Source organism: Sciurus vulgaris (genome assembly GCF_902686455.1).
Source record: "Sciurus vulgaris genome assembly, chromosome: 10".
Taxonomy (NCBI): domain Eukaryota; kingdom Metazoa; phylum Chordata; class Mammalia; order Rodentia; family Sciuridae; genus Sciurus; species Sciurus vulgaris.
This window is the reverse complement of record NC_136470.1, coordinates 89,486,225-89,509,092: the sequence shown is the minus strand read 5'-3', so window position 1 is coordinate 89,509,092 and position 22,868 is coordinate 89,486,225. Positions and strand designations below refer to the sequence as shown.

General features: G+C 36.0%; 1 protein-coding gene across 6 annotated transcripts in view; it reads left to right on the top strand.

Annotated features, from left to right (window-relative positions):
- Positions 1–22,868, top strand: part of YEATS2 (YEATS domain containing 2) — a 112,695-nt gene that overhangs the window by 33,254 nt on the left and 56,573 nt on the right. For 5 of the 6 annotated variants that reach the window (XM_079100689.1, XM_079100687.1, XM_079100688.1 and 2 more), the window contains exons 7-16: positions 81–242; positions 3,797–3,908; positions 7,818–7,866; positions 11,170–11,346; positions 12,419–12,655; positions 14,229–14,387; positions 15,780–15,883; positions 17,531–17,638; positions 18,297–18,479; positions 21,757–22,015. In XM_079100689.1, coding sequence (XP_078956815.1) covers positions 81–242; positions 3,797–3,908; positions 7,818–7,866; positions 11,170–11,346; positions 12,419–12,655; positions 14,229–14,387; positions 15,780–15,883; positions 17,531–17,638; positions 18,297–18,479; positions 21,757–22,015 — 1,550 coding nt within the window. The remainder of the gene's footprint in view (positions 1–80; positions 243–3,796; positions 3,909–7,817; positions 7,867–11,169; positions 11,347–12,418; positions 12,656–14,228; positions 14,388–15,779; positions 15,884–17,530; positions 17,639–18,296; positions 18,480–21,756; positions 22,016–22,868) is intronic. The other variant, XM_079100691.1, reaches the window with a different exon arrangement.

The following is a 22,868-nucleotide window of genomic DNA, read 5'->3' as shown; positions in this document are numbered from 1 at the left end:
TAGAAATTAATTGTTTTGTTAGGTCTTTGAAGGAAAGAAAAATTCGGATTTCTTTTTTTTTTCTTCTTCTTCTTCTCTAGGTATATACCTCCAGATAAAAGGGAAGAAAATGATCAGTCAACCCATAAGTGGATGGTATATGTCCGAGGGTCTCGTAGAGAACCCAGCATTAATCATTTTGTTAAGAAAGTTTGGTTCTTCCTTCATCCCAGCTACAAACCAAATGACCTTGTGGAAGTTAGGTGAGCATATTTAAGTTCTTTTGCCTAAGAACAGATGTATCGAAGTGCAAGAAATGTGATTTAACTTTAGAACATTGGGAATTCTTGTACTAGTGAGTTGAATCTTAGTCACAATGTAGTTTTTAGCTGTGGTTTCTTTCCTTTTGCAGATTACTATGTGACTGAACAGGCATTGTCACCGCATATCAGATTGTTACCATATTAATTATATTAGCTGATAGCTACCCTCTGAAAATAGTTAAATTTGTTTATATGGATGCAAATGTATGTAAAAATGTTATTTTTTTTGTACAACAGAATTAAATACAGGATTCTGATGTTACACAAATATTTAATGTTGAAACGATCCCACCTTCTCAAAAATAATCCCTAGTGATACTTTTCCTATGCACGTAGCAGTATAGTCGTTTATTGATTTTTTTTTTTTCTTTCTACCAGTTGTACTCTTGCTGTTATTATTAACATGTGTCCTAGATTTAATTATAACTCTGTGTTCTTTTCAAGACTTCAAAGCTGTTTCTTTGGTTTGGTGTTGAAATTAATTTGAAGAATAGGGAAGGGCTTTTGCATCTGTCTTGAAACTTGGTGATAATCTTACTTTTGGGTCAAAGTACAAATGTGTTTCTCATGCATGCCATATCTCCTCATCCCAGCACATTATGTAGGAAAAGCCTGGGTAGATTGTGTGCCTAAAGAAGCACCTTTTTCATTTGGTTCAGTTGTCATGACCACCTCGAGCCAGCTTCCTAAAATCTGTGCATGTGAACTTTGCTTTTAGGCACAAGACAGTCACTAAATGTATGCTAAACCCAGGACCTGTTAGAAGTGAGCATAAACCCTGCCTTGGAGAAGTGAGCATATACTCCTGCCCATGGTGCCTGTGAGACTAGAGTGGATCAGGCCCCCAGAGCAGATCTCAGTGAGGGTCTTTAGAATGTTTGTGTTTGTTTTATATAGGTTGAATGTAGAAACTCTCCAGAGTAGCTCAGTTCAATGGAAATGTTATTAGCCACACATGTAACTATAAATTTGCTAAAAACCAGAAGGTAAAACCAAATTACTTAACACAGTAATGCATTTTTAGGCTGCCTCGTTAGAACTCAGGTGTGCTTGCTGTGCCCTACATCAGTCTGAAAGGAGCTAGCCATAGTAGGTCCATCTGGAGAAGAACGATCTGGGCAGTGTCACCACGGGAACCTGGACTACCACAGTGGTGAGACCATGGTCCCTACAGCCTATTGCTGGAGTCTGAATCCTAGTGCTAGTACTTATTTGCTGTGTGACCTGGACAAGTTAGTTATACAACCTCACCATGCAGAGGAGATACTCATAGTGTGGTTGTAAAGATTAGGTAAGTTAATGGATACAAAGGACTTAGAATAGTGTGAGTCAAGGAAACACTATGAATATTTGCTTCTGCTATTCTAAGGAACAGAGTTGGTCATCCTGAAGAAAAAAAAACTTATAGGGACATTTTAAGTCTTTTAAAGGTCTTTCAGAAATGTAACAGGGAATTCAGTAAGTGGTGAATTCTGGGCCACTAGGAGAGATCATGAAAGGCTAGTTGGTTATTTGAATTAATACATTGAGCAAAGAGTTGTACTCCATTCTGTTTCCAGTTGAACCTTTTTCTCTTTTATTTATTTATTTTTTTTCACCTTCTATTAGGAATCTAGAAGTACATAATTCTGTCCAGGGGATGTAGTTCTTTCTCATATGAAATAGCATAATAAGTTTTATGAATTTCCATAATAATGTTTTCTTTGTCGGTATTTCTTAGGTTCTTTTTCTGCTTCTAAAAATATGATTATGGAGGAATTTCCTGTTAAAGACCTTTGTCCCTTTTTGCTGATTTTGTGCTGTTTGTCTGTGTCTTTCCTGGCCATAGTCCTTCCTGTCTATTCGCTGAAGGTTAGCCTCCCTACATAAATTAAGAACATGCCAAATTTCCATTGTGAGAGAAATTGAACATGCAAACAGTATAATTGAGATATATTGCAAAATAAGTTTAGACTATACTCTCAACTTTACTGGAATTTAAATTACCAAGCTTACCATTCACAGAATTTCCATTGATTATTGTTCTTAAGTCCACCATGCCTCTAGGCCTCACTACCTTTGGATCCCTTTCATGCTCTCTCAAATTTACCTTCTCATTTACCCCAAGCCTGATCCTCTACAGTCATCATGGCTATTTCTCTTACCTCATCTTGTGTTCACCTGACTTCTTCCATGCAGGGCATAGTACTTGGCTTTTGCTCTTTTTTTTTTTTTTTAACTTTTGCTTTCTTTTCTCTCAGTTTTGTAATGGGAATTGCTTTTTCTACTTTCTAGTCTGCTACTCAGATGGTTCCTGTTTTTCAAGGTCTTTAATGTGAAGAAAAAAATTATTCTTGGTGATTCCAAATGACCTATCTAGACTATACGGTTTTGGTAGCTCCTGGCTTTGTGCTTATTAATTCAGATTTGTTAAGAGTCCTCTTAGGTTTTTTCCCTTGTAATTCTCTACTTACAGAATTCCTGTCTCTTAGTTTTTCAAAAGCACATCCCTCTGAAAGTGCCTTGTTCTCTGCAAGCTCAGCATTTTATCTCATTACAATAATTCCAAGTCAGGGATTCATAAACATTTTTATTTTAAAGGTATTCTTCTCAATTAACTTAAGCCATATTGTTTTGAATACTTAAAGGTCTCATTTAAATTTCTAAATTTTTTTATCATGGAAAATTTCACATATATACAAAAGTAGAGGTTGTAATGAACATACCCATTGCAATTAATAATAGTTTGCCAGTCTTATTCCATTAATTCACTGTCCCCACTTATTTTTGGCAGTACTGGGGATTGAACCCAGGGATTTGCACATGGTAGGCGAGCATCCTATTCCTGAGCTACATTTACTACCCCTTTTTATTTTGAGACAGGATCTTACTCAGGCTGACTTTGAACTTCTGATTCTCTTGCTTCAGCCTCCCAAGTAGCTGAGATTTTACGTGTGTCCCACGACTCCTGGCTAATTTCCCTTTTTTCGCCTTAATGTATTACATTGTGACTGAATTCTTCAGTCTAGTAAACACTCATACACAATTCTCCTCTACCCTCTCAAATCACAGCTACTGTATGAGGAAGATCAAGTCCTTTTAGCAGACAGTTTCAAATAAATTTTCACCTTCAAATTGAGCATTTTTATGATTTGTTTTTGCCTTTGAGGACCTGGGGTAGAAACATATACCTCACAGCTTATGCCTGTTGTGCTAATCAAGGGTTCTAGCTCCGTGGTGTGACAGATGATCCCTCATCTATGAAAATGACTTTGAATTAAGGTCTGAGCCTCTTAACTCTAAGCATTCAAGAGTAAAATATTTATTGTAGGTTTGAGTTGAATTTTTGTAACTTAGCATTTTAGCAAAATTCAGCATACTGATTTAACTTCATGTGAGTGAACAAGTGATTCTCAGAAGGATGTGAATTTCTGATTTATCCCTTATAAGAAAACTTCCTCTCTAAGGTAAGAGCATGAACACGGGTGAATGTATAAATATCTGCTTTTCCCTAGAGAGCCTCCTTTTCACCTGACCAGAAGAGGCTGGGGTGAGTTTCCTGTCAGAGTTCAAGTTCACTTTAAGGACAGCCAGAACAAGCGGATAGATATCATACATAATCTGAAGGTATTGTGACATAGCATTGTTCCCCAGAAATGAGGTGTTTTGTTTTTTTTTTCCATCAGCTATTTTAAACAGTAGTGTTAGACCTTCCGAGGGAGGTGGTCACAGACAGTAGAAGCAGGATAATCGTTTGATCATGATGTGCTTACTGCTACATTTCTTCATCTTCTGAAGGTTGGGGAGACATTTGCTTTATTGGATGATATATATTCTTTGGAAAGATGAACTAATTGTTCAGATAATGTGAAGACTTGAAATTTTTATCACATTTCACTGTTGATGTGTTACTTGAGACTAACTGAAATCTTTATTTTTTTTTATAAGTGTTGGCTTTTCTATAAAAATGAGACAAATAATGTGTTGCTTGTTTATCTCATAAGGATTAAGAGAAGCAAACATATTTTGGCAATTATAAAGTACCATACTAGATTGCATTATCTAGTTTGTATGGTCAGAAATTCTTCACTGATATATCCACATGGTTTATTATGCAGCCATTATAAATTATATTTTGTGAAGTATTTTCTGTTTATAGGGAAAAACTACCACTATAGTAAGTGAAAAGCAGAGCACAAAACACTATATATGGAAGTCAACTATGATCTTTAAAAGGTAGAAAAAATACAAAACAAAAAAATTACTAACTGTTGGGATTATTGAAGTAATGAGTTTATGGGCAATTTCCCCTATCCTTTTTTCTATTTTCCTGTTTGTTTTAACATTTTTGCAGTTTTGTGTAATAAACATTGAACTTTTATAATTGAAAGGCAATTAAAAATTATTTTTAGTTGTAGATGGACATAATACCTTTATTTATTCATTTTTATGTGGTACTGAGGAACGAACCCAGTGCTCACTCATGCCAGGCAAGCACTCTACCACTGAGCCACAACCCCAGCCCGACAGACTTTTTTAATGCTACCCTAGATACTCTTTGTAGTATATAGTAGAAAATATCATCTGTACGTTTTCTATACAATACAATCCTAATATTGCACTTTTCCCAAAGTGCCCCTACTTTGTGGCTTATCACATTGTTCTCATTAGTGACTCCCAAAATTGAACTCAATAAAACTGAGTACGTTTATAGAATTCCTTTTTCATTACCTTTGTTTTATAAATGCACCTCTTTAAACCCTGAGGCATGCTAAAGATTTCTCTCCATCAGTGATAGACAGTTCTACTTGACTTGATGTTTAAGTTATTTTCTACAGATTACTGTAAGACTTGATTGCCTTATAACCTCAGAGAAGAACAGAAACCGATCAAAAAGCATGTAGACATTTCATTCAAAAGGGCAGAATACTGTCTTGTTGCTTAGAAAAAGGTATAAAATAGTTCTGCTTTCTTTTAATCTTGTTTTAATCACTGTACATACTACATGTTGCTCTGGGCCCAGGTCTAGTCCCTAAAATAAAGGGAATTGTTTACACGGTTCTCACGTATTTTATTGTGCATATCACCTAGAGTTCCCTGTGGAAGATTATTTGAGATACAGTGGTTTAGAGTGACAATAAAGTACTTCTTAACCAGTTTTTCTAGAAAACACACTTTTTACTATTTTGTTGTATATTGACCTCAAAGCATTAAACACTATATTCTGGTGACGACATGGTCTTTATTTTTACTGGAGTTGTCATTTTCCCTGTTTTTTCTTTGTAAGTTCTTGGAATGAAAGATCTTTCATTCTTTTCCCTGCTCTAAATGTTTGTTCAGTTGAAGACCATTATTCTTTCTAAATAATCTTTCTTACATTCCCACTATTGCTAGTTTGCTGTTGTCTTATTGTCTTCTTTACTCCATCTCCTCTCTCCTCTGTCCCTTGTACACACCATCATCGGATCACTCTACCTAAAACAGCAGAACTATTATGCTATTCCTTTTTTGGAAAGCAATTGAATTCCTGCTGTTCAAGTTCAGACTCTCCTCCTACTGTTTAACGTTCTTCCTCTTTTGACTCAACATACTTTCCCTAAATTATCTTGCACTAATCCTCTGCATGAGTGTTCTCCAGTCATGTTGGTCTATTCTGTCCTAGAAATGCCTGGGATCTTCTTCCCTTGTGCCTTTTTTTAAGGCTTTTCTCCTCCTCCTCAAGCACTGGTTTGAATTCTTTCCATTCTTCAAGTTCCTATGTAACAACTTTTTGCTGTTGAAGCTCATAACATGTGTATTCTGTTCTACAGAGTACATAATTATGTATGATACTGTAAATACTGCATTAAATACTAAGTATTCTTAAGTGTTAGAGTTTGAGAATGTGTGAAATTCCCGTATTCTGCATCCCCAGCAGGTAGTCTTTTAACCCTCTCTTCAGCCATTACAGTGGAGCATAGCACTTTCAAGTAAAATTTTTTTATGTATGTAGGATAAAATTTTGGAAGATTTTTTTTCATAATTTACTCAAAACTGCTGTCTTTCTTGAAAAACAGAACAAAAACTTCAATCTTATTTTTCTAGCTTAATTCTGAAGTAATAGTGTATGAATAACATTGTAATTTATAAGAATCTAAAAATTTTGATAATAGCCTTCATGTCTCTCCATAAATCATTTTTTCTCTAGGCAAAACTTGTTTCTATAACACTTTTTGCTTGCTGTGTTTTCTAGTTCCTTTTGCTGTTTTGATAATGGTTCTGTTTTTTTCAATGTCCCTCTTAAAATTTGGTCCTAAGAATGAAACATGCCTGTACAGATTATAGACAGATGGTTTTTTCATTTTCCAGGGGATAAGAAAATGAATGTCACCTAAAATTGCCCATACCTGTTTAGCAGTCCTACTCTTAACTAAGGTTTAAATATGAAAATTCCAGCTCTTATCTGTATTGCTTTTCTTCTGAACACTAAAATCTGTTGACTAATGGACTGACTGAGTTGCCTTCCCCATGTCAGCTGGGAGGAGCTCAGCCTTTCAAACCTTGTGTTTACTAACCTGCCTGGCTTCGTCATTTTTTCCTTCTGTTTTTCCCTTCTTCGTATGCAACTATTAACACGTTTTTCCTGTCAGTCTTACTGTACAATGTTTATATTGATAAGCTGTCACAAATTCTTTTTTTTTTTAGATGTTAGGATATAAATTGAAACAAAAAGAAGTGAACCCCTTCCTATATAATTGTAAACTTTTCTTTATGTTATTGACATTCCTTCAGTTTATGCCTTCTTTCTCTCCTCAAAAATAAATCTTTCAACCTGTTTTTTTGTGTGTGTGTTTGGGGAGGGGGGGCGGAAATGAACCCAGGGCCTTGTACATGGTAGGCAGGTGCTTTGTCACTGAGCTATTCGTTATGCTAATATATTTGAATTAATATAGCATTGCCTGACCTGCCTAAATTTTCATATAGTTTTTTTCAAGAATGTTTAGCAAATTATACATTAATTATGTAATTGTGCCATCATGTTACACCTGTATTTTTATAACCTGTCATTTAAAATATATTTACACAATTTTTGTAAACTCATCTCAGTGGCTACATAATACTTCACAGATTGCAAATCCATGTTTACTTAAGCATTCCTTTTATAGAACATTTATGTTTTTAGTTTGTGGTTTATAGATAATGTCTCAGTAAAGTTCTTTTGGTGTGAATCTTCTTCCATTTTTAGATTAGGCTTAGAATAGGCTTTTAGATTTATTTTCTTTCTTTTTGTGAAAGTAAATGTCTGGAAAAAGATTTAGTACAGTTATGCGTAATAGAATAGGCTTTTAGAAGTATGTGATTTACATTAAAATTATAATAACTGTAAGTCCATGGCTGTTTTTGTTATTTGCCCAGTTTTTCCCCTAGAAAATTGAGGATTTTTATTGAAGTGATGACTTGCTTGTTTACAACGTGAGAACGTGGATCCTGTGGTTATCTTAAGGTCTGTAAGTGAGCACAGTGAAATTTAACACTCTCTCCTTTGTCTTTCAATAGCTGGATAGAACGTACACTGGCCTGCAGACACTTGGAGCAGAGACGGTAGGTGTTCTTTCTACAGTTTTGTTTTTTGTGTGTGTGTGTGTCATGCTGGGGAATGATCTTCATTTTTAGTTAGGGGAAAAAATGAGTGTTAGGTTTTCTTCTGAAAAGTTTATTTCTCCCACTCCCTTTGTATTTCTTTTCTTTTTTTTTTTTTTAATTGTTTAATTGTGATTATAAAACACGTAACATTTACCATCCTAGCCATTTTTCATCATATGGTTTGGTGGCGTTAATACACTTATATTGCTGTGAACCCATCACTACAGCCCATCTCTTGAACTCTTTCCACCTTGCAAAAAACTAAGTCCATGTCTGTTGAGCAGTAGTTACCCATTTGTCCCTCTCTGCATCTCTGGTAAAACTGTTCTATTTTCTGTGAATTTGGCTACTCCAGGTAATTTATAAATGGTATCATTCAGTACTTGTCTTTTTGTGATTGCCTTTATTGCACTTAGCATAATGTCAAAATGCACCCTACAACTATGTAAAACTATAATGCACTAAAGAGGATTAGAATTGTATCTCAGTTGTAAAGCATCCCTAGGTTCAATCCCAGTAACAAGAAAGAAAAACGATGAATCCCCTTTTCAGTTCTTTTGGGTGTATATTCAGAAGTGGAATCGCTGCATCATGTGAGTGCTATTTTAAAGTTCTTGAGGAAACACCATGTTATTTTCCATGGCAGCTGCACCATTTTATGTTCCTTCCACAGTATGGAGTTCGTTTTATACATATCTTCTTCATCAGTACTTGTTGTTTTTAATGGTCATTAAGTGGTATTTTGTGGGTTTGATTTGTATTTCTCTTGTGATTAGTGATGTTGAGCATCTTTTTTGAGAACTTACCTTATTTCACTGCATAATTGTCACAGATTTTATGTCTTTTTTTTCTTTTTTTTTTTTTTTTTTTCAAAAGATGTGGCACAGGCACCTATGTGTGCCTATGTGTGAGGCACTGGGTTCGATCCTTAGCACCACATAAAAATAAATAAAATAAAGGCAGGCTGTCCATCTACAACTACAAAAAGTATTTTTTTAAAAATAGCATGGTATAGCCATTATGTGAAACTCTTTTAAAAAATTGTGCCATTATTACTTCAAAATCATGTATTCTTTTTTTTTTTTTTTTTTAAATCATGTATTCTTAAACTGTGTTTGATGTAAGATTAGTATACAAGGAAGACTTGTGACTATACATTAAAATTGAACCATCCAAATAGATACTAATTATTTCTTTGTGACAGTTAAGTAACATTTTTCCAGTCTGAAAAAAAAAAGTTAAGCATTAATTTCTAAGTTAAACATTAGTTTCTATTGGTTGGTGTGTTATAGTGGGAATAGTACACTTGTAAAAATTTACTATAGTGTTGCCAGGTATGTACTTACAAAATTTAATTTTCTGTCCAAAGATTCTGTGCCTCAATCATTGGTTTCATTATCTGATGAGCCATCTTCAGTGCCACATGTAAGATGTGTTTGCCTTTGGTACTGCAGCCCTCCAAACAAACCATGCAAGTTGATTTTTGAAAACATACTGGCAATGCATGTGTGCTGAGAATCCTAGGCTCATGGCTGGCAGCCTGTGAGAAGACAGATGTGCTTCTGTGTGCCATTGGTGAATTTTTTTTAATTTTTAATTTTTATTTTTTTGGCACCAGGGATTGAAGCCAGGGGCGCTTAACCACTGAGCCACATCCCCAGCCCTTTTTTATATTTAGAGACAGTTTCTCACTAAGTTGCTTAGGGCCTCACTAAGTTGTCGAGACTGGCTTTGAACTCGAAATCCTCCCAAGCCACTGGGATTACATGTGCCACCATACCTGGTTTCTGTTTACCTTTTTAAGGTGCATGAAGAGCAGAATTAATTCCATGCAACAATTTACACAATATAAGGTTATAAACCAGTTTTTTGGATGGGAAAAACAGGGTGCAATGATTATGTGGTAATCATTTGGCCATTTTATTTTCTTTGGAGAAATGTCTACTCAAGTCCTTTGCCCATTTTTTACCAGATTACTTTTGTCATTATGAATTGTAGGAGTTCTTTATATATTCTGAATATTAATCACTTATCAGATATATGATTTGCAACTATTTATTCCCATCCTGTGATTCATTTCTTTTCTTCTTTTCTGCCTTTTCATTCTGTGGATCATGCCTTTTTTTGGTTTTGTTTTGTTCTAATTAGTGAGGTTGTCCCTTTTGGTGTACAAAAATTTTTAGTTTGATGTAGCCCCATTTTCTGTTGTGTTTTGTTTGTTTGTTGTTTTTTAGGGTGTTTTTGCCTGTGCTTTTGGTGTCACATCAAAAAACCTTTGTGAAATCAGGTGTCATGATGCTTTTTCTCTGTTTTCTTCTAAGAGTTCTTCTAAGCATTATCTTACTTAGTATAGGTCTTTGATCCATTTTTGGTTGATTTTTATATATATTGTAAGGTACTGCATTTGCATGCGAATATCCAGTTTTTCTTGCACTATTTGCTGAAAAGACTTTGTCCTTTCCCCTATTAAATGCTCTTGGCACCTCTGTGGAAGATCATTTGGTCATACATGTGAGGTTTTTTTCTATTCTGTTACTCTGTGTGTTTGTATGCCAGCAACACTGTTTTGATTATTATAACTTTGTAATAAGTTTGGAATCAGAAAGTGTGAGATCTCTAACTTTTTTCTATACCCTCTTCCCAATTTTTGTTTTTATTATATAATATCCACAGTAATTATTATCAGAATTAGCTAGTTAAATCTTTCTCTCTTTAGAGAAATGGACTGTGTTATAGCAGGAAGCATTTATTGAGTAACTATAACCTATGCACTGGTCCAGGTGTTGGCAATACAGAAATGAACAAGATAGTTTTATATTCTTTGTGATTTGAAGAATGGGAGTAGGCAGAAAACACAAAAGCAAATACCAATTTCAGTTCCAAATAAGTACTTTGAAGAAGAGTAGCTGGGGGACAAGGAAGGGAGTTGCCTATACTAAGGTGGTTGTGGAAGATCTCTCTGAAAAGGTGACATTTGATTGAGACCTACTGATGAGAACACAGCCGTGCAAAGATTTGGAGGAATCATGTTTCCAAGGAGTAGAAACAGCAAATGGAGAGGCTTTTCACTGAAGGTATTCTGTTAAGCCAGACTACATTACATCCTAAAATAAATCCAGTTCTTGAAATGGAAATTGCCTTTGAGATGTGATTATAAATTGTTTGTCACATTTCTTAGAGTTCCATGTTCTGGGACAGGACTTGAGTATTCTGTGACCCTGATGGTGAACTCATCAGCCTGATTGTTGTCCACTTATGTAGGTAGTGGATGTTGAACTCCATCGGCATTCTCTTGGAGAAGAGTACGTTTACCCTCAGTCCTCAGAGTCGGACATCTCTGACGCCCCTCCGTCTTTGCCTTTGACCATTCCAGCCCCAGTAAAAGCTTCTTCACCAATAAAGCACTCCCTTGAGCCAGTACCCGATACCTCTGTGGAGAAAGGTAATGCTGCAGTCTTCCTTGTATGGGGTCTCTCTGGGGCATTTCTTTCTCATTTGTACAACATGATAATGAACTTCTGCCTTCAGTGACTTAAGAGAATATGGAAAATAAATGTTCATAAATAGGCATGCTGCCTGTATTACACAGTTCTTTCAGGAAAAATGTAAAAATTGCTGCTCCTCTCAGAAGCATTCTTTCCCCATAAACTGCTACTGACATAAAATGCAGGTATCACCAAAAAAATTAGTATTTTATCCTTTGCTAAATACTGATTCAGCTTCCGATTGTTTTAACAGAATACTTGAATATTAAATATCTAATCCTAATTAAAATAATGTTCCAGCATCAAAATATATCCATGGCATTTTGTATTTAATAAATATGTAAGTAAGTATATAAATACCATATTTTAAGTGTTCACATATGTAAGCATATAAGATATATAATTTATTCTAAGTGGGGTTAGTTTTATCTCTGAGCCTGAATTTTAATGTGATGTTAATGTTTTAGTTCTTTTATAAGATGTCAGCCTAGGGGGCTGGGAAGATAGCTCAGTTGGTAGAGTGCTTGCCTTGCAAGCACAAGGCCCTGAGTTTGATCCCCAGCACCACAAAAAAATAAAATAAAATAAAAAAGATGTCAGCCTATTTTTCTTTAGATTTTAATTGCATTCTCTTTATGGGCATTAATGAGACCAGACATCATTAGATTAAATGAATGGTTTCTTTTTTTAGTTTTTCCTCCTTTCTAAGTTAAACAATTTTTTATTTCATGTACTAAAAAGTGCAAGAACCTAATGAACTTTTGCTTCTATATCTGGTTTATAGTTAATGATTTCTAATTTCTTTACAGAGGCATTTTAACTAAATAAGATCTAAGCATGATACTTTCTACCAAAAAAAGTATAAAGGGATACTTGATTGTATTCATTTCACCATCAGTAATTAGTATAACTAGATATTGAAATAATACTGAATAATATAGTAGTATTTTTATTCTTTCCCACAGTGATAGAGTTTTGTTATTTCAAAATGATCGATGACTTATTGTTGACCTATTAAATTTCAAACAGGATTCCCATCTAATACTGAAGCTGAGAGACACACTACATTTTATTCTTTGCCATCTTCATTGGAAAGAACACCCACCAAAGTGACATCCCAGAAAATTACCTTTTGTTCTCATGGCAATTCAGCTTTCCAGCCAATAGCATCAAGCTGCAAAATTGTGCCACAAAGTCAGGTTCCTAATCCTGAGTCACCTGGAAAATCCTTCCAGCCCATCACCATGAGCTGCAAGATTGTCTCAGGTATACAGAAGATGTGTTGAAGATGATGTGTGTAAAATTGACTGGATGGTAGAATTGTTGAAGTCAAGTTCTTTTAAGTAGTATATGTGTTTCTTTTTCATTAATCACTATTAATTAGCACAGCTGTCACAAAGAAAAAAAAAAAAACCAAAACAATTTATTGATATGAGAATTTTTTAGTGAGATGAAGAAATGAAACTCGAAGTAGTCAAATTTTAGTCTCTAGAGTTAGCACAGGTAAAATATTGATAGGGTAACCTGGCTGAAACCAAGGTAGAAATTGAGTTTGGGGATTCTTAAGGGAAACCAGAGTGACTAGTAGAAAATTGAGTTTGCGGGGGCTGGGGAGATAGCTCAGTCGGTAGAGTGCTTGCCCTGTAAGCACAAGGCCCTGGGTTCAATCCCCAGCACCCCTGCCCCCCCAAAAAAAAAATCGAGTTTGGGGATTCTAAAGGAAAACCAGAGTGACTGGTAATAGAAAAAGTTTAGAGGCCTTTTGGCTTGGGGTTAAGCTTTAAGTGTTGGAATTGAAGTATCCTTTATTGTCTCCATAACCACACAAGCAAATTAATTCATCCCTATTATCAATAGTTATTCTGAGACTTCCTTTTGTCACTAAATTGTGATTGTCCTTTGCCTGTGGCAGTTTCACATTTATGTTAACTAACTTTTAATAGAAATACACTTTATGGCTTTGTCTCTACCACTTCAGAAAATACATGAAAGGGTAGTTGGAAACATTAGGCAGGGAGAGCACTCATGTATAATGCTGAAATGAGGGAGAAAAGCAGGAGTCTCTGCTGCTGCAAGTGGACAGCTAAGCAGAAATATGGTCCAGATAGTTGAAGTAGATGAAATCTTTGAAATTGATTTAAGGTAAATTTCACCTTCTAGTTTGGATTTTGGAACCTACTGCTTGCAAGTTGGAACAGATTGAATATAAAAGTTGATTTGAAGTTTGGAGAAATTTACAGATGGCAGATTTGATCAGTAAGGCAGTTGAGGATGATTGTTCATGACTAACCTTTGAGAGTATTCTGTGGAAACGTGAATCTTTCTGGACTGGCTTTGACATACTAGTGACAGAGATTTTTGTCTTGGGCAAGTGAATTACATATTTTTCTATTAGAAATTAATTGTGAATCAAAACATCAGATTCCTAAATTTAGTTGAATTCTTCCTACTTTTCTCTCTGATTTTCATGTTTTGAGTATAACTGGCAATATAACACCCACCTGTGAAATTAAGAGCATTATCATGCTAAGTCCCACTGTATGTAAAAGCATTGCTGTTTTAAACTTTAATGTGCATACAAGAGGATCTTGTTAAAATGCAGATTTATATCCAGTAGGCCTGGGATAGGATCTTAAAAAATCTTTTTCTAGTGAGTTTTCCAGTAATGTGGATGCTGCTGGTTCACAGATTAGGATGCATAGTAGATCACAGTACTCCCTGACCTCAGCTATACTGTTGCTGCTGCTCAGCACCAGAAGCATACAGTCCCATCCTGGCTTGTCACCTCAGATGAACTGACTAAAAGTATTTTGCTTCTCTCCTCTTTTTAATTATAAAGGTTCTCCAATATCAACACCAAGTCCATCACCGTTGCCTCGAACCCCAACCTCCACTCCAGTTCATGTGAAACAAGGCCCTGCCAGCTCTGTTATAAACAATCCTTATGTTATCATGGATAAACCTGGGCAGGTGATTGGAGCCTCCACTCCTAGTACAGGTGTGTATATGGTCAGTGTTTGTGCAATCCAGAGGATTTGATCTTTTATTGAAGACTAAATCCTAGCATGACTTGGTAGCCAAGTGATTGGAAAATAAAATCTCCATCCAAAAAAAAGAATATGTAAAGTAACATCAACACTTTCTCTGAGGGAAGATTTATTTTTTGTATAGGTACATCTTAGGAATTAAAAGTAAGCCTTTAATTTTCTTTAAAGAAATACTTGATTTCTTTTCATTTAGAAATGAAATTCTTATTCATTTGGGGTATACAAGTAAGTGGCCCAAACTTTTCCAGGTTAAACTTTTAGTATAATGATAGTTTTGTGGGCCATACACATTTCTTCCTGAGCAACTTGATATTTTCTTGTCTTCAAATAAGATACATTTTGCTTTGGAAGGAATATTGAAACCATAGTTATAAAAAGAGACCTCTAATAGGAAGACTAAGGCTTTGGAGTCACCATATTTGTCTTCATAATCACATAAAACTCCTTGGTGCTCTTCAGTTTTTTGATGTTCTTTTACTAACATTGTTTTATTTATTCCCTTCACTTAACCTCTATAAATACACATACTTTTAACTATAAATTTCACTGATCGAGGGAAAAGTGAAAAGAGAGATGAAATAAAAGGGATGATTATAAAGTAATGAGGCTGTTTTTTTTTAAATTGATGTATTGGATTAATGTACATTAATTTATGATGAACATTTCTAAGAGGTTTTGTTTGTTTTTTGAAAAGTTAAGCACTGTAATAATGATTTTTAATTGTGGCGCTCCTTTTAGATATACTGCTTTTAGAGCTTGCTTAATAGCCTTTTGAACATATTTAGGAATGTTAAATGGGTATATTTTGAGAATGTTTAGTTTTAGAACTCAGCCACAAGTCTTTAGAGGAAGTTTTAGAAATGGAGTGGGTAATCAAATACCATTTTAGGTCTCGACTTGTCGACTGCTGATAATGTGACTGACTTATCAGACTCTTAAAAACAGTTGCACAAGTAGGGTATAAAATACTTAAATCTAGGGTAGATACAGCCTCTAGTGAAACTACTTTGCAGAAACTGGCATTACTTGAATTTTTGCATTCTGGCCCATTTGTTAATGTGATAGTGTCTCTTATGTAAGGAGGAGAGTATATAATGTGTATTTTACTTTTTCTTTTATTCATACTTATTGACTTCTTATTCCATTGCAGATTGAGTTTGTTCAGTTGTGTAGAAACAAGTTCTTAAGTCTTTTTTCCCCCTAAAAGTTTCAGGGATATGAGCTTTTAACCCTTAAAAATGAAAAATAAGTAGTGGTGAAGAAAGGAGGGTGGTGAAAATGATTTAAAATTACTTTTGTAAATTTTACTTTGTACTTTATTTTTAAATCTGCCCTGCTTACAGGAAGTCCTACAAACAAGCTCTCCACAGCTTCTCAGGTCTCCCAAGGAACAGGTTCACCTGTTCCTAAAATTCATGGAAGTAGTTTTGTAACATCTACAGTCAAGGTAAAGCTCTTGTATACATCACACTTTCCTAGTTTGTAAAGATAGTATGTGCAACCTTGGCAAAAGTGTGTCAGTCAGTGATGCAGATTTCATAAATTAAACTCTTCATTCCTGATAATTACTTTAAAGATTGTCTACTGAAGACTTTACTACCTCACATAGGTCTTTCCCTAGTATAGAAAATGCTTCTGAACAGTTCTATTAAATGATCACCCAGCTTTGATTTGAAAACTGTGATGAGGCGGTGACCTTATTTATGTTTTGCTGGAGAAGATGTTTTAAAAACTATTTCCTTACAAAAATATTCATCTGACATCTTTCATTTTTTTCCTATGTTTCCACTACCAAAAGTATATATATATTTTCTTTTGTACATGTTAGTCTTTTGGTTATTTGAGAATAATTTTTTTTTTTTTTTTTTTAATGTGGTGCTGGGGATTGAACCCAGGGCCTTGTGCATGAAAGGCAATCACTCTACCAACTGAGCTATATCCCCAGCTGAGAATAATTTTTATCTCCACAAGTTTTTTTCCCTTCCTCTTTAGGGTGAACAGGCCTTTAGAATTTGGAACTCCAAATGATCTGACTTGTTCAGATCATGGTTAAACATCCACTCATCATTTGGCAAAGACCCTTCCCCTCTGTGTGGCTCAGTTATCCAGCTCCCTTTTTAGGACTCCCTTAAATCTGAAGCATTTGAGTATCAAATCCTATCTGAAAAACCCTGAGAATGTGAAGCTTGTCTCTTACATTACTTGTGCTGAACACAGTTCTTGCATTTAGACACATGGTAATGATGATCTTGAGTAGTTTCCTAGCCCAAAGCAGGTTTTCTACTAAATTCTGTGCAGTGTATAAGTAGTATGTTAGATGAATATCTGAACTATATTGATTCCCTTGAAGGTCTTGACTCTTTATCAGTTTGTTTTTTGATGTTTGCTGATGATCTTTCCATTATATACTTAAGAAATGTTCTTACCTTTTGTTTCTTCTTTTTCTTAAAATTCTAATTATGGCAAATTGCCCCTGAGATTGGCATATTGTCTTTGAGAATCAGAGACCAACTATAGTAGTTCTGAATGTTTACATTGTAAAAATGTCTTTACATATGCTAATTAAGTTCTTTTCATATTTTAAATAAATCCTTAATTGAAAAAATTTCCCTTGTATTCTTAGTATTGAGTGAATTTCCCAAATCAAGTGAGAATATGTTAAGAGAATATATACAACTACCTGTTTCAACCATTAATTTGTTTAGTGAATTGGCTAAATATAAAAGAGTAAAATACAGTCCCCATCCTGTTATAGTTTATTCTCTGGCAGGGCACTAGACATGCAAACCAATAAAACCAACTAGATGCTGAAGGTTGTAGGATAGGAGTCTTCCCAGCATACAGCAGGACACGTGAGTAGGTTTGCCAAGGTGTAGCTTTTCTTTGCATTTAGTTTTGAAAACAAGATTAAAATATTGCTTTAGAGGCTTGGAAAACCCCTAAGAGTTTGGGGAGGTTTTTAAATTTGTTTTTGTCTTGTCTTTTGGTTGTTGATGTTGCTAGATAATGTCACAGTTTTTATTAAATATAGGTAACAGAATATCTGAAATCACCCATTTTGACCTGATTGTATAACGTACCTCTGTTCACATAGCAGGAAGATTCTTTATTCGCATCTATGCCACCTCTTTGCCCAATTGGGAGCCACCCTAAAGTTCAGAGCCCCAAACCTATAACTGGAGGACTTGGAGCTTTCACAAAAGTGAGTATTTATTAGCAGCACATTGTCCTTTGAGTCTGTATGATCTTCTTACATAATCCTCTTAGTGGCATGTTGGAGTTGATTGAGATTACCGTTACAACATGTTACTTTTTAAATGTTACTTTTTAGTATGTCTCAAAGCTGAAATCAGACCTTAGTTCTAAGACATACTTCCGTTTATTTAGTGATGTCCACTTCCTTGGAGTCCAGCAAGTTAGGAAATTCAGAGAGCACAAACTGGGTTGTTTCTCTCTACTGCTGTTTTGCCACCAGTCTCTAAAGCAAATGACAGAAGCACAGATTCAAGTCCAGGGCCTCATGTGTGCTAGGTGGATGCTCTGCCACTGAGCTACACGCCCAGTTCTTTTTATTTTTTAATTTGAGACAGCATCTTGCTAAATTGCACAGGCTGGCCTCCTATCTCAGCTTCCCAAGTAGCTGGGATTATTTACACATAACCACTGCGCTGGCCTTTAGGTCGCTATAATAGTTGTTGTGTTCTGTATTTAAGAAATACTTTTACCCTTCTCATGAAGTCATTGTATATAGACCAAGTTTCATTGATTCATTAATCCCTGCAGATGAATCTATTCAGATACTAGTAGGGTTTTTTCCTCACAGGATATTAATTCAGTGTTATTGTCATGTTTGTTGCAAGGTGATCATCAAACAGGAACCTGGTGAAGCCCCTCACATGCCCACAACAGGAGCTGCAAGCCAGTCACCACTTCCTCAGTACGTGACTGTGAAAGGGGGTCACATGATAGCTGTGTCCCCCCAAAAACAAGTTATTACTGCTGGAGAAGGGACTACTCAGTCACCAAAGATTCAGCCCTCCAAGGTTTGTGTTGGCTAGGGGTTGGGAGGTCAACATGTTAATGAATGTTGTATAAATAATTGACAAAGGCCAAAAAGATTCAGGTTGACAGGGTTGCTGACCCCATAGAATTCTGTTTGGTAGCCTGGTTGCAAAAGCAAGTCAGTTGGTGTTAAGCCCATCTGTTCGTCTAGTATCCATGATAAGAGTTGAGGCGTGTATTATAGCGGGTCCAGGAATAGCCCAAGAGGCAAAGGGAAGCTGTGTCCTCTGGCAGCAAAGGTGACTGGCTTCATGATCACAGCTTTCTACCTGATTCAATCTGAGATGGGACTACTGGTTTGTTTCTGATAGGAGAATGCTACATTTTACATCTCTGATGTCTAGACTGTGATCTGTTCAATGAATTCTTGGCTCTTTGGAGAGTTAATATTCCTTATAATTTGGAAATATGGTGGAATTAATGAATTGGAAGGAATATAGAGTAGCCCTCAGATTCTTATTTTCCTACATTGATTAGAAATATTATCTAAATGCTTTTTGTGTCAGGCTCATATTTATATATTATCTATAATCCTCATACCACTGAGCAAGGTGGGTATTTTCACCCCCCTCTTTTTTTAAGGGAAGGAGTACCAGGGATTGAACCCAGGGCACAACTCATACTGAGCCACATCCTCAGCCTTTTTTATTTTTCATTTTAAGACAGATCCTTACTAAGTTGCTGAGGCTGGCCTGAAACTTACAGTCCTCCCAAGTCATTACAATTATGGGTGTGAACCACCATGCTGGGTTATTTTCATCCCCATTTTACAAATGCAGAAGTCATGACTGAGAGGCTAGGCAGCTTCCTCAAGAGCGGATGGCTAGTGAGTGACAGGGGTTAATCCATTTCTGCTGACTCATCCACTCATCCAGTAATGCTGAACAGACATTCTGTCTTGTCACATTGCCCATATCTAATGGTAATATAAGACTAAGAGAAAACAGATTTGTGCTACAATGCCCCAAGTAAGGTTTAAGGGCACCTAGAAAGAAGTACCACAGCAGAGTGAAAGAATTGCAAAGAAGCAAGAGAGCATGAGGAAAGACACCACTGTTTTACCCAGGAAATTGAGGAGATAAGGAGCTTTCTGCAAGGTCACACCATCCTTGATTATTGCTGAAGTACATTCCTTGAAACTGCCTGTAAACAGAAGGGTAGAAAATGTGGTTGTTTTTCTTCCATATCACTTTGGCAAAATGGAAGTGCCTCTTATCATGTTTTCTAAGTCCACAGTAGGGAGTGGGGAGTGGGAGAATAGAAGTTTAGTGGATTACACAAAGGGGAATAAAGAGAGGGGAGGGAGGACAGGATAGGAAAGACAGTGGAATGAATCTGACATAACTGTACCTATATGAATATGCCACAGTGAATTTCACCATCGGGTACATCCACAAGAATGGGATCCTAATTATAGTAAGATATATTCCTTGCTTGTATAATTATATCAAAATGGACTCTACTGGCTTGAATGACTAAAAAGAAACAATTAAAAAAAAAGTGAAGGTTCTCCCGTCAACATGAAAAGTGACAGCTGAGGAATAAATGAGTTCCACGTGGGAAGAAAGCAGTTGGTATGGTAAAAAGAGCATGAGCTTTGGAGTGACCAGTGCTACTCATTACTTGTGTGATGTGGGCAGGTTACTTAATCTCTCTGAACTCTGGTCTATTCATCTAGTGAAAGGGAATAATACCTCCTGTCTTTAAGAGCTATACAAAAATGAGAGGGTGTCATATGTAAAGGACTTAGCAGAGAACACATGCTCAGTAAATAACATCTAATGTGAATGTCATGTGTGTCTGTGCACAAGTGCCATGGTAACAATTATTACCGAGCATGGTGGCTGTAGTTTTGAGTATCTAGAGGCAAAATCACATACACATGTCTTTCTCCTTAAGGTACTAACTTCTGATTTACCAAAGTTATGTTCACAGGGCAGAAATAGAAGTACTGAATCAAAGCATGCATCAAAGCAAAGCATTAATAACAAATACAGAACAAAGGTGTCTGCTTTGTAAAACTATAAGGAAATTAGCAATACCCAGAGAAGTATGATGGAATGGCAAGAGAAGAGTGGTATGTTAAGTTCAGGTTTGAGGCTAAAATGTTGTTTTGTTAAAAACAGAAAAACTAACTTGGGATTTTGATGTCCTACTTAAGGATCCTTTCTCCTTTGTAGTATCTGTCATCAGCTGTGCATAGAACTTTTCCCAAATAATGCAAACTTGTAGACTTTCCCATTCTCAATTTTCCAGAACAAATGGTGGTGATGGTGGTGGGGTCATCTTAGGAGTGGTATGCACGTTTTGGATAAGCTCTTTTCGTCAAGACTGCCCTCCTATGGCCAATTTGGGATATCATATTTTATTAGGCTCTTGGAGAGATTAAATGTGTCATATCTGTTAATAGTAAGGGTTTATGTTAGCAGCTATCATGTTAGCTGGACTTTTTATACTTATTCTCATTTTAATTCTTGATTTTATGGGGCAAATATTACTTTATAAATGAGAGGGCCAGTGCTAAAGCTCAAAGAGGTTAAATAATATACACATCTACCAGTTGGTGAAACAAAACAGGGAAAATAGTCTGTCTGCTTACAGAAACCTATACATTCCTCTGCTATACTGTGATTTAATTAATTGATTAGGGGACCATTTGCTTTACATCAGTCATATTATCCAAGCACATGGCAAATATATATTACAATATATAGTAATATACTATGTATACAATTACATACTATATATTATATAATGTGCTGTATTACTATCTTGTGATTTAGTAATTCCTTAATTAGAACATCCCATTCATCAGTAGCCTATGGTATATCCTTTTATTCTACCTCCTAAATAATCTTGTTTTTTAAAGAGGCTCTAAAATTTCAATAAAATAAGACAGTCTTATAAGTATTTACATATCCTCCACTCTGAATTAAAAAGGGGAACTGGTTGAGTAGAACTTTTTCTTGTACTTCCAGGTTTTCTATTTAAAAACTCATATTTTATAGTCAGAGTAAGTTCTAGAAAGTAGTTGAGGTTAAGATAACTGCCTCTAAGGATTTATTATTACAATATCTAAAATGTAAGAAATGTTGTTTTATATCTGTCCAGGCAGCCTTGCTAGAGGACTGAATCAGACTCTGTCATATCCAGGCTTTTGCTTTGTTCTTTGCTAGAACAGAGTGGCTCCTCTGTTCCCAGAGCTCTCGAAGGGGCAATGAGAAGAAGCACTGCTGGACTCTCCTCTGTTTTGAACAGGTTGTTGGAGTGCCAGTGGGTTCTGCCTTACCTTCAGCAGTGAAGCAGGCTGTGGCAATCAGTGGTGGCCAGATCCTTGTAGCCAAGGCCAGCTCTTCTGTCGCCAAAGCAGTTGGTCCAAAGCAAGTTGTGTCCCAAGGAGTTGCCAAAGCCATTGTGAGTGGAGGTGGAGGAACCATTGTTGCTCAGCCAGTACAGGCCTTGACCAAGGCTCAGGTCACTGCTGCTGGCCCTCCGAAGAGTGGATCCCAAGGCTCAGGTAACTGATGCTAACTGGGTCCCTTTTTGCAGCATTGCTATCCAGAATTTTCATTGCTAGTGATTTTACTTGGTATTTGATTCTGACTGGGAAAGCCAGTCAGGTTGATGCTGTAAGAAGTGTTTAAAAATGTTCTTTTTAATGAAACATTTTATATAAAGGTTTGTAAGTAGTTTGCTTTAAGTTTTATTATATCTATTATTTTACATTTCTATGATAATAAGCATTATATACATGGAAGAAGAATAAAAATAGAGGATATTTCTTGATACCTCTTTCAGGTCTAAAGAATAGTTTTCATCTGTCTTCATCCCCACTTTGGTTTCAGTCTTAAAATCTTGGTCTGACTATGTGCCAGCAACATTTTGAGATACCCAACTTAAAAGATTCTCTATCAAATAGAAGTTTGAACACCTTAAACATGTTAGCCTTTGATATGTTATTTCTGTGAGGGCATGAAAAAATACATACAACATTAGATGTTCGTTTATTTTTAAGGTCTTGATGAAACCAAAGAATTGTGTAGTGAATTGGAAGAATGGAAGGTAATGGATATCCAAAATAGAGATTTCAGAGGTGGTGCACTGCTGATGATGGCAGAGTTCAAGTTGTGGCACTAAAAATAAGTACATGAGCTGAGAATGGTAGCACATGTCTATAATGCCAGCTACTCAGGGGCTGAGGTAGGAGGATTGCAGGTTCAAGGTCAGCTTGGGCAAGTTAGCAAGATCCTTTCTCACAATAAAATGGACGGGGAATGTAGATCAGTGGTAGATCACTTGCCTAGAATGGGCAGGGCCCTGCATTCAATCCCCAACAAGCTGTAGGACAGGGAGTGCATGAGATAGATTGA